Here is a 12,191-nt window from a genome sequence, read left to right on the forward strand (position 1 = left end):
TGAAAAGTCTTTTGAAAAAAATTTTTTTGTAGTTGTAGATAGAATGTCTTTATTTGTTTGTTTTTACATGGTGCTAAGAATCAAACCCAGTGCCAAACACATGCTAGGCAAGTGCCCTGCCGCAGAGCTACAGCCCCAGCCCATGAAAGTTCTTTTAATATATAGATTTTTCCTCTTTTTTTTGTCTTTGAAATTTATTTGTTGAGGGAATTGTAAATTTTGTTTTACTATAACCTTTTGCTTTTTTCACATTGTTATACCTTATTTTTCATTAAACGAACTTGTCTCTTTATAGCCCAAAGGACCATTAGTTATAGAATGCTTCCAGGGGAGCAGAACTTAACATTGGTGTTGGATGATAAGCCCAATTGCACACATCTGAATGTAGGCCAAAAACATGGAATTTTATTTGTGTATTTGTATGAGATTCAGAATATGAGATTCAGTGGACATGGCAATAAAAGACCATTCCACTGGAATTATGATTCTTGACCTGTCTTGCAGTCATACGTATTCATTTATTTTGTCAATGGAGAATCTCTGAGCTCATCTTGGTGTGTTGGGAAGGTCACTACCTTAAGGGTCAAGAGAGCTAAGTTCTGGCTTTTTCTTGGCTCCTACCTTCCTGTGTGACCTTGTACAAATCACAATCCTTTCTTCAGAGTCTCAGTTTCCTAATCTAGTATATATGAGGAATGAACTTGATGGTATTCAAGGTCCTTTCTGTTTGGTTTGGAGTCTGAGTTACCCTCTCAGACTAACCATGAGCAAGGTAACATTCTAGTGATTTGACTCTGAAGAAGTGTCCTAAAACTTTTTGGATGAAGTTTTACTATATTGAATGAAATTGTCTTTGATGGTCTTAGATTGCCCTGATGACTGGAGTTTTGATTGGTTTGGAGTTAATTCCTGTGACCATTCATAGGAACCCTTGATGCAATTGAACTTCTCCATAATATTGAATGAATTAGGAATTTCCCATAGCAGTGAGGTTCAAAGGGCAATTTGGTTTTATCCTAATGTGTGTTTTCTTTGTTTTCTCTTCTGCTCTATTGGGAAGTGAGTGGCATCGTGTTCCAGTGGGGGACTGGTTTGGCATCATCTGGACGACGGTCATGCCCTGGGCAGACTCTCCCATTGTTTTTGACAGCAAGGGAACCAAGCAGAGTGACAGGTGAGGCCCTTATTTATTCTTTGTGAAGAAGTAGAGACGTAGAAATGCAGGAAATGGGTAGTTTTTTACTTTTGCTTTTTCTTAATCTCTTTGTTTAACTCTATCAGTTGGCACATTAGTCTCATTGGAATTTTTATAGGCCCAGTAGAAGTAACTCTCTTGACTGCCAGAGTTTGGGTCCTATTGAGAGATAGATGCAAGTTAGATAGAGATCAAAAGATGGAGAATCAAATAATGAAGATCAAAATGGTAGCTCTAGAACTGTGAAAAACTACTTGAAAGATATGACTTAGGTGTTTGGAAACAATGTGCAGTTAATAATGAGCCTGTAAATTCTGAATTTTAGATTGAACTTTTCTACCAGGCACTGGAGCAGCTGTGAAGAGTTGGTTCTGCTAAGCTTGTGGCATGGCCACAAGGACAGAAATGTGCACCCTCTGTGCAGGCAGGCACTCTCCAAAGGGAGAATCCAGAAGGACTGTGTGCAGCTTCTCACATGCCCTCTTCTCCCAAAAGGGAAGCAGGAGTGATCAAGGATGTAGAGAGGACCAGGAAAGCTCCTGTAGGGAGGTCTCTATGTGAAAACACAGGGAGTAGGTAAAAAGAGTTCCTTTTGCTCATAGGTCTGTTGGTTGATCTTCTGTTTGTCAGTTGGTCTGTAGGGGCTTCTCCTCCTCAGCCTCCCTCCTTTCTTCTCCTATCCTTGTCTCTCTTCCGGTTCTTGTTTTCTGTTTTCTCTTCTCTTTGTGGGCTTTTGTCTCTCTGTCTAGCACCATGTTTTTATCTCTTTTTCTGCCTTTTGTGACTAATTTACTGAGGGCTGGTTTTAGGAAAAACCTGTGCAAAAGGCCTCTACTCTTCTTTAACTTAGAACAAAGGAGGGATTTTTGAGGATGGTGGAGGCATGTGTGAAAAGAATAGGAAAGGGGAGCTGTGGTGGGAGCGATGTACATGAGTGTTGGGATCATCCTGATTTTTCTAAGTTCTAGAGTCTCTCTCACCTGGGGCTGGGATTAGCTTTCTGAAGCCCAAGGGTTCAGTTGGGAGGGTGTGTTCAACACTCCCCAAACCTTTTTCTTTCTTCTTCAAGGTGTTCACTGCTCTGTAGGTATTCCCTGCTTTCTCATGGCATCCAAACCTGTGGGCACACTGCTACCGGAAATGCCTTTCCTTCATGCTCCCATCTGGGAAAATCCCAAGAATTTTCAAGGCCTAGCTCAGATAAACTTTCTCAGTAAAGAATCTTTCCTCTTCTAGCATCCATTGCATTTTCCTCATGTGCATGGATAGCATGAAGAATTGTATTTGTATGAATTGGTTATGTTTTCTTGTATGCCAAGGGTTATGCGCATTTAAGGGTCAAGAACTATGTCATTCTTCTTTGTATATTACCACAGGATGAGTAACTAGAAGGAATAAAATTTTTTTATTTCACTTAACCTATATAAGATCTGCTTGGAATAATAACTTAGATTAAGAGTTGATTTGGGAGAGTTTTCTGATAAAAAATTAGAATGGATAATTAACTTCCTGCCCTCAAAGTCTTTCACTTTTCATTCTCCCATCTTCACCCTGTTTTCATAGGTTCTGGAGCTAGATCCTTTACTGTCCCCTTTTCAGTTTGCTACTAGTGTCCCAGGATTCCTCTCTGGTGAATGTGGGTGGAAATGTTTTATTATCATTCCACAGGATACTTGAGGAAGTCTTTTATGCAGACACTAGTTAATTAAACAAGTTTCAGAAATAGAGTTATGGAACAGACTGCATTTATCTGCATGCTAAACCACATGTTTCTACATGGTTTCCCAATTTCTAGCAGGGTCGATTGGGATTCTACCTTGTCAGTAAGACAGTGGAATTAAGGGAGTAAAAGTACTGGATTTGGAGATGGAGGTCTAGTTCAAGTTCTGGCTCTCTCTCTGTTCCTGAGGAGGCCTGTGTTTGTATTTACATCCTGCATGTGACAGTAGCTGAATGTGTGAGATGTCATTGCTTCTCACTCAGCAGAGCTAGGAAATGTAGACATACATACACACACATTTTTATACACATACACCTGCCTATTTCTAGGAACCATGAATTTATACTGATTTTTCTAATTACCACTAATATTGTAATTTTGTTTTTAACTTTCCCCCTTTTCATATTTGAACCTTTCCTTTCCTCTCTGGTAGTGAGGAACCTGTCTTCTTTATTCTCAGTATATTTACTTCTCTGTTTCTTTCCCTAGTATGTCCCAGCTTCCCACCGTGCAGCCATCTTCTTGGCCAATGCTGCTGACTCACACCTGCCTGCGCTAGCTGAGTTTCTCCTCACACCTAGGTGATGCTGGCTCATGGTCCCTCCTCCACTCAATTTATTCTGTTATCAACATAATTCAAAATAAATACTTTTTTTTGTAGGCCTAGAGAATTGTAAAGCAATATGTGTTCTTGCTGGCTCAGACCACTCAGCTTCATTAACAGGTAGGTATCAGCTCTTTCACAGTTTAATATGGTATTCAAGAGTTTTGAGTGTGATGACCTGAAGTGCTGATATTGAGATACAGAGGGAAGGTCGTAGATTTTGAACCAGAATTCTGATGCTCCACTGGTGTAATCTAATGCAAATTCCTTTGCCTTTCTTTGACCTTCTCCTTATCCATAAAATACTTTGTGAAGATTAAGTATGATAATACATGTAAAGCACTCACATAAAACATAGGCTTACTTCATTTTCCTCTTAGTTTGTTTTCTCAATTGTACAAGAAGGACTAGAATACCTTCACAGGGTATTTGTAATGGTCAAATCATACAATCATCAGTAAATTTATATATAGTTATGTGTGGCTTAATGAAGGGGTTATCTTCTAAGAAATGTATCCTTAGGCAATTTCATCATTGTTTGAGCATCATAGAATATTCTTACATAAACCTAGACAAGCTAGTCTACTACACAGCTAGGATATTTGGTGTATACTATTGTATATGTGCTCTGTTGTTGACTGAAATGTTACATGGCATATGACATTTACGACATGTTGCTGTCTTACCTATCTGATCCATTTCTGTGTCTAATATAACTAAATTCTATCTTTCTATACTTGCTAGCTGTTTAATCTCAAACTAACCTCTTTTATTCATCTATATCTTTTTAATTCATTTATCTGTTTTCTCTTTTTTGTTAGCTTACCTATATATAGCTCTATTTTCTTTCATCTATTCTTTAACTTAATCTACCTGTATATAAATAAGTCTATATGTTTTATTTTCTGATCTGCTTTATATTATTACGTGTTTTTCTGTTTTATCTTTTTATTCCAATTCTTCCATATATCCATTTTTCTAATCTATTTTTTTTTCTCTCACATTCTACTTCTCTGTCTAGCTATGTGTCCATCCATTTTACATGCTTGTCAAACATAGTATGAACTTTCTAGTGACTTTCCTTAGGAGGCACTGCATTGTTTCTTAGGCAGCAGTTATTCTTTTGCTCATATTGTCCTGTTCCCTGCTGGTAGGGCTATACTGGAGGCTGCACTTCTCAGAGATTTAATATTTTGTAAGACTTCCACACATAATTGAATGCATTTCCTTTTTAAGCACAAGGAGAGATATTCATACTTAGTGTTCTCTGTGGAAACAGGTGTGTACATAGTTAATAGTGGCATGCATTCTCCCACATCAAATTTATAGTGTTGTCCAACTGAGACACTTTTGCTGTTTCCAGAGCACTAGAATCATAGTGTGAGAGTTTAAGTAAATACTTTACAAATTCTGAGCTATGCATAATTTGTTGCTTAATGAGTTTAAAATGAACAAGTAACAAAAGAAACACCTACTTTTAGTGTGCGACTCACAGTAGCTAGATTTATGTTTGTTAAAAGTGTTAATCTGAAATGAATTCCAGGTGCAGCTCCACTGAGTACGTAGTTCCACCTTTCCTTTTAAAGAGGAATTGGAGACTCCAAGGTGAGAAGTGACTTGTTCAAGCCCACAGTCAGTGAGGGAGGGAGGGCTTCTCTCTCAGAGTAAAAGTAGACTAAGAGGCAGACGTTCTTCCTTTGTTCTAAACAATTTGAAATGACTGACATTATGTACACCATAGAAAATGTCTAAGCTCCTGCTAATGTCAATTTCTTAAAAAATCCTGTGATTAGTGAATTATTTCAGTGTGGGTACTGTTCTTATGATGTTTTTTATACATGTAGACTTTAAGTCTTTTTTGAGATGTAATTCATAACATTAATTCATGACATTAACCATTTTAAAGTGTCCATTTAGTCATTTTTAGTATATTCATAAAGCGAATTGGTTTTCAGGATTTTGAAAGTGATTTAAAAATTGTCAAGATTAATAGCCCTCCTTTCTCATCTGTTAACACACTGGATTTTGTTCAGTGCTCTTTAGACCTTTTTTCTGGAGTCCTTGTAGATTGTGTAACTCTTTGGCATTGCAGCAGAATTTAATTTTACCTGCTGATGCAACAGTGTAATGATCCTCATGTGGAAGACAGTTTGTCTTTCAAAAAGATAGTTTAGATGAACCAAGATAGATTAAGGCTTAATACAAATGCATGCCTCATCACCAGTTGCATCTTCATAGCTTACCGGTCTATTTAATGGATTGGTATTTTGCTGAAGGGGCTTCTTTGCCCTTTTATAAGGGATTCTTACACTTTGCACACCTTGGTGATGTCTAGGGAGGTTGCCCTTTCTCTGAGAATGAAATATACCAAATTCACTTCAGTAAATTGCAGAATGTCAATGCTGCAGGGTTGCCTGGGTGGCAAAAATGCTTCACTGATTTACATACTCTCATTTAGAGTTGAAGAAACATTCCCAGAATGTGGACTGAAGTGCCGAGTGTCAAATAGTGATCAAGTAGTAGATGGCACTTGAACTGGAGAACCCTGAGCCCTGCTCTAATGTCCTATCATGATACTCTGGCTTTTGATCAGTTTTTGGAAATATATCAACTGCCCTAGGGCAAGCAATACTATAAAGTTTTATTGGCAGGTCACAAAATGCACTGGAAGCTGACTTAGTTTTTAGTTCCCTTATTGACCATGAGTTCTTATTAACTATGTGAGCTTGAAAAAAGTCATTTAACATCTTCTAGGCTTGATTAACTTATCTTCTAGAACAGTGCCATCTGATAGAAATAAAATGTAAGCCACTTTTCAAAAAGTAAAAAGAAATAGTTGGAAATTAATTTTAATAATATATTTACTTTAACTCAGTATATTCAAAATAGTATTTCAGTGTGTAATCAATATGGAAATTATTAATGAGGTACTCTTCTCTTTTGAACCAAGTTTTTGCAGTTCATTCTGTATTTTTTCTCTTCTAAGATATCTCAGTTTGTACTATCCACAATTTCAAGTGTTCAGTAGCTACATATGGCTAGTGCTATTAGTACAATTTTAGAATTTTGAAGTGTTAGGGTTGAGAAAGCTTATAGAGCAACTGAATAGTCATGGCTTCATTTTTGTTTGATCTTTCATCTAAAAGATATTTTTGAAATTGAATGTCTTTTAGACAGGCATGTGCTTTCTGGTTTATTACAGTTGCCACCAATTGTTCTTGTTCCAGTGTCATCAGTCATATTGTCTCTCCTTCTGGACCAACTACTCTCCTTTGCACTATTCAGCTGGAGAAACTAAGGCTTAGAGAGGCAGTGATTTGTCCAAGGTCAGTAGCTAGTTAGTGAATCAGGAATAGAAGCCAGAGTCACTTGACTCTGAATTTGCTTTTTTTTTTTTTTTTTTTTCTGTTAAATCACAATGACAGTCATTTCTGCTTATATCAAACGATTATTGTGAGGTTGAAATGAGCTAAAGTGCTGCACAGATGTGATGTGGTAGCATTATATTTTCTGCTGAACAGGACATACAATGAAAATACTCTATGTTTCTAAAGTTTAAACTTAAATAGTTTATCTTTGGTTATTTTAACAAGTTAAAACATCTTTCCAAACCAAAGAAAATGTAAGCATATATTTTAAAAATGTAAAAATAGAGAAACCTCTTAGAGGATAGATGAGGGATGAATATTTGTTGAATGAATGAATTATTGAATGAATGAAGAAAAATAACTACCATATTCTTACTCCTTAAAGTACTAAGAATATTTTGACCTTGTTTTCTATGTATAGAATTTTCATATATCTTACATTTTGTTATGCCACACATGTATTTTGTATTTTGCTTGGCTCTAATGAACATTGTAATGTAAGTAAAAAACAATTTATTTCAGCCATTTTTTTCAGACTTGTTTTATTTTCTGTAATTTTCAAATAATGTTCCTTCACCTCTGTTCTGTTTAAGATGCAGGAGAGCTGTATGTTTGGGGAAGTAACAAGCATGGGCAACTGGCTACCCAGGCTGCTTTCCTTCCTATGCCCCAGAAAATAGAAGCACATTGCTTTCAGAATGAGAAGGTCACTGCCATCTGGAGTGGGTGGACACACCTGATTGCTCAGACAGGTGAGAATGCATCAGAAAATTTGATATTGAAAAGAGCCACTGGGGGACTGTCTAAATAGGCATGAATGCTTAGGGCTTAAGGATTTTTGCTGATGAAAAACTTTAGGGACTGGAAGGGGAAAATCCTGGGGTCTAAGTCTGCTATCAGCTATATTTGTGACTTTTCCTTTATGGATCACAGTTTTGTATCCAAAAAGACTGAATTAGGTTAACTTCTCTGATCCTAAGAGTCTGAGGTTTTGAAAAGGAATCCACTGTAGCAAGCGTCACCCAGAAATTTGTCAGGGTTTTTGGGGAGTCCTTACTTTAATAGAGCTGTTTGCATTTCCCCCTGAATCTAAATTAAAAGAATTAGAAGCCAGGTGCAGTACCACACACCTGTAATCCCAGGAACTCGGGAGGCTGAGGCAAGAGTAATGCAAATTTAAAGCCAGCCTCAGCAATTTAGCAAGACCATAAGCAACTTAGCAAGACCCTGTCTCAAAATAAAAAATAAAAAGGACTGGGAATGGGGCTCAGTGATTAAGTGCCCCTGGGTTTAATAATCCCTGGTACCCGCCCCTGGACAAAAAAGAAAAAGAAAAAGAAAATGTTCAGCTAAAGTAAATATTTGAAGATAAGATGGAAGCAGTAACATTATTTTGAATTATTGCTGACATGATATTCTGACTTAAATTTTATTGACCCTAATAAACTGTGTACATTGATTCAGGCATCTCCTATTCCCTCAGATGCTACAATATCATACCATACAGCTTTTGGCATCTTCATCTTTCCTTGAGTCTTCATCTGTTTCCCATCTTTCTCTTAGGGGATCTCTTTCCTGGCCTTCATATTCCTGACTTTGTTCTTGGACTTGTGTTTTTGGCTTCTCTTCATCCCTTCTGTCCAAGATCTTCTGCTGACTTACACAGAGTTCCTTGGATAGATAGTTTGTAGTTCTTAGGTCTGTTAATATGTAAAGACTTTCTGAACTTCAGGAGTTCCCTGGCCTGCTCTTGTCCAGCTTGCTAGCTATCCATCCACCTCTAGACTCCCAGATACCTAGTGACTATTATTCTAGGAGTTTCTGGTTCTTGAAGGTTTCCATTCAGCTTCTGCTGTTTTTGGTAAGTCACACATACTACACATTTGTTTACACAAGCAGACTTGAAGTGTTGATTTCTATGATGCTTTTAATTGATATTTTAAAAAATTTTATGATCATTCTGGAATAAAGGCCTGTATAACAACTGTGTGTAGTAAAATTTCCATATTACCACTTCAGAAGATGATCTAAGGAATTGTCATTCATTTGGAGGAAAATTATGTCTCAGAGAAGTTTAGACTGCTTAAAGATTGTGCTCATCTAGAGAAGTTTTGCTTGAATAGACTCATTGATCATAGTAGCTGCTTATTTATGTACCTGTTGATATCTGTCTTTTTTTTCTTTCAGACAGTAAGCTCTTGTGAAGCCAACACATTGCTCTTGCTCACTTCTGTGACTTTACTGCTTGAGAATGTGCTTATTTTCCTTTGGCAAATTGTTTCTAGTTAAAAAGAGACTAGACATTCAAATGCATGTAAGCAAGGTAGACAGCTAGAATTTCTGACCTCTTTCCTGGGACTCACTGTTTCATGAATAGAAGGCTTCAGTTTGTCTCTTTGGATTCAGGATCCCAGCCAAAGTAGTTAATATGTATTAGACACCTATTGAGCAATGTAGTAAGCCTTAGAGAAATGAGGAGAAAGACACAGGCCATGCCTTCTTACTAGAATGTATAGATAGACTTAAGTCCAAGAATATGGAGATGGACAACTTTTCCATCCATCCATCCATCCATCCATCCATCATACAAATAGTGATTCTGTTGATGTACCATGCCTGGTACAAGATGTAAATCTTGCCTTTAAGGTGTCTACCAGGGGAGACAGACCTGTAATGAAATTTCAGCACATTCCAGTATGAGATATACAGCTAAGTACAAAAGTAGCACAAAAACTAGCCATAGCCTGAATAATTAGGTGTTAACAGGTAGGTATTTCATGGTTAGTAAGTCTTCAGAGAGTCATGGTGCAATACACTATACTTACTACCAAATGGTAGTAAGTTTGGTTGAGTCTGTCTGTAAACCCTTTACCTAGTTAGGTAGTGTACTAATGAAAAACATAGAAATGTTGTTTCTTTCAAGCACTGTAACTAATGCTGATTCCCATGTCTGGGCCAGAAGCCCAGCCCTTGGGGTGGGAGGTTGGAACCCACATCCCTTACACTGTCTGAGTTACTCCAGCTGCTTTGGAGCTCAACTTAAGGTTTCCACCTCCACTTGAGAGCATGATTTTTTGGTAACATTTCAAGTGTTTAATTAACTTGTTAATTCAGTTCACTTGTTTATGTACATTGCCATTTTCCCCTTTCTTCTATGTCCACCATGGTTAAAGGCTGGGAATGTTTGAATGTCCTGATTTTTGTACCGAATTTTGGGTAAATGGGAGTCTCCTGCTATTTGATTCACCAAATTTGTGTTTCTTCTGACAGTGGAAGCCCTTGGTCTGGCCTGATGTCATTGAGAAGAAACACCCAGGGCTTCCATTTAATCAGACTCAGCTGCTCACATTAATGGGAACAAGATTTCCTCTCAGGGTCAGAAGCAACTCATTAGTGGAACAAGGAATTATTTGACTCTGGTTGTTTTCATAAGCTCCAGTGGCAAATTGTTCCTGGGATGTACTTGTAGGCTGCAAGAGCACATAGCTATTCTTATCTCATCTGGGAGGCACTGGTTGTGTGATACTAAGAATAAGAGTCTGTGCATAGTGACCATATATCTGGCCAGAAAGATGGACTGGGATAGGAGGAGAAAAAAGGAAGAGCACTTTGCTTTTCCCCTTATCCATAGGGTCTATATCAATATTTCTCAACCAGAGGTGATCTTGTCCCCCATGGGACATTTGCAATGACTGGAGACATTTGTGGTTGTCACAACTGGGGGTTGCTACTGGATCTAGTGAGCAGAGGCCAAGAATTCTACTAAACATCTTACATTGCAAATATAGTCCCTCTACCCCTACAACAAAAAATTATCTAGCCCTAAATGTTAGTAGTGTCAAGATTGAGAAATTCTGTCTAAGATTGACGTAATTTCCCTAATTGTAGGTTCTTAGCTAGGGAAGTTCACATGGTATCAGAATAACTTCACAGACTTTATGGGAAGCTGGGAAGCTGGGATGTGCTTTCTGCCCTTCCCTCTCAGGAGTCTGGTGTCTGCCTGCAGTGTTTGCAATGGAAAAATACTTTTCTCTGTTAGTCAGAGCCACTTGGAAAGAGTCCAAGAGAACCTGTTCTAATCTGGGAGAGTTGGCAAGGGTACCTGTGTCTCAGGCTGGTGGAGCTGCATTCTAGAAACCTTTCTCAAACTGCTTGATATCCCTGATCATTGTTCTCAGGAACTTCATGGGACTCCTAGGTGACGATCCAGGCTCAGTGACCCGAACCTGTGTCATTTGAGATTCATGGTTTCCTGGCCAGCAGTGTTTCTAGTGAGAGTTGGATGGCAGATCTGGTCCTTTCCTATTTTGGTGACCTTGATTAAGTCACATTACCTGTCTAGGTCTCAGTTTCCTCATCTCTCTCTTTTTTTTTTTTTTTGGATACCAGGAATTGAACTCAGAGGCACTCAACCACTGAGCCTCATCCCAGCCCTATTTTGTATTTTATTTAGATACAGGGTCTCACTGAGTTGCTGGGATTACATTTGTGTGCCACCGTGCCTGGCTTCTCATCTCTTAAGTAGGATATTAAAATCTATCTGTATCCTGCATAGGGGTGTTACAAGGTTCAAATGAATCAATCTGTGTGAAAGAACCCAACTAATTGTAAAATGTATACATAGTGATGTTTGCCTGAGATTGGAACATGTAAGTATATTCAGGAGTCAGTGGCTGCTTATTCTATTTCAGCAAGATCTATGCTGAATTTGAAACATACTAGCTTCTGCCCTGAGGACTCAGGAGCTGGCCAGGATGTGACATTCAGTTTCCACATCTTGATGGGCCAAATTTCCTAAAGTCTTTCACTCATATGTGGTAGGCAAGTGACTTTTTCAGACTGTCAACAGTTTGAAAGATCTCTGTTGATAATTTTATCTGTTAAAATTGATTTTTCATAGTATTCATTCCATTTTTTCATTGTACACATCTGTTTGTAGTTTTACTTGTTTAACATATAGACTATAAATTCCACGAGAGCAATGTTGGTTTTGTTCATGGCTGCATCCCTAGCACCTGACATAGGTGTGGCACATAGTAGAGAATCAATAGCAAATTGTTGGATGAAGGAATAAATGGAAAGGTAGAGAGAAACATGGGCTGTGATGTCAGACAGACCAAGGTTTAATCTTAGTTCTGTCAGCTTACTGACAGCATTGCTGTGGGCCATTATGTCCATTGTCACTACTATAATTGTCTAGTCACTGTAGTTCCCATGAGCTATGAAACTTTCCTTTGTGTGTGTACGATTCTTTGACTAATTTTCCCTCCCACTAGACTATAAACTCCATGAGGCAGGAGTCAT

The 12,191-nt window shown here is 38.0% G+C and overlaps 1 protein-coding gene across 10 annotated transcripts in view; it reads left to right on the plus strand.

Annotated features, from left to right (window-relative positions):
• Sergef (secretion regulating guanine nucleotide exchange factor) overlaps positions 1–12,191 on the plus strand; it is a 239,744-nt gene that overhangs the window by 17,154 nt on the left and 210,399 nt on the right. For 8 of the 10 annotated variants that reach the window (XM_047515899.1, XM_047515901.1, XM_047515903.1 and 5 more), the window contains 3 exons: positions 1,061–1,174; positions 3,577–3,639; positions 7,481–7,639. In XM_047515899.1, coding sequence (XP_047371855.1) covers positions 1,061–1,174; positions 3,577–3,639; positions 7,481–7,639 — 336 coding nt within the window. The remainder of the gene's footprint in view (positions 1–1,060; positions 1,175–3,576; positions 3,640–7,480; positions 7,640–12,191) is intronic. The other 2 variants (XM_047515902.1, XM_047515900.1) reach the window with 2 other exon arrangements.

Source organism: Sciurus carolinensis, chromosome 11, assembly GCF_902686445.1.
Source record: "Sciurus carolinensis chromosome 11, mSciCar1.2, whole genome shotgun sequence".
Classification (NCBI taxonomy): domain Eukaryota; kingdom Metazoa; phylum Chordata; class Mammalia; order Rodentia; family Sciuridae; genus Sciurus; species Sciurus carolinensis.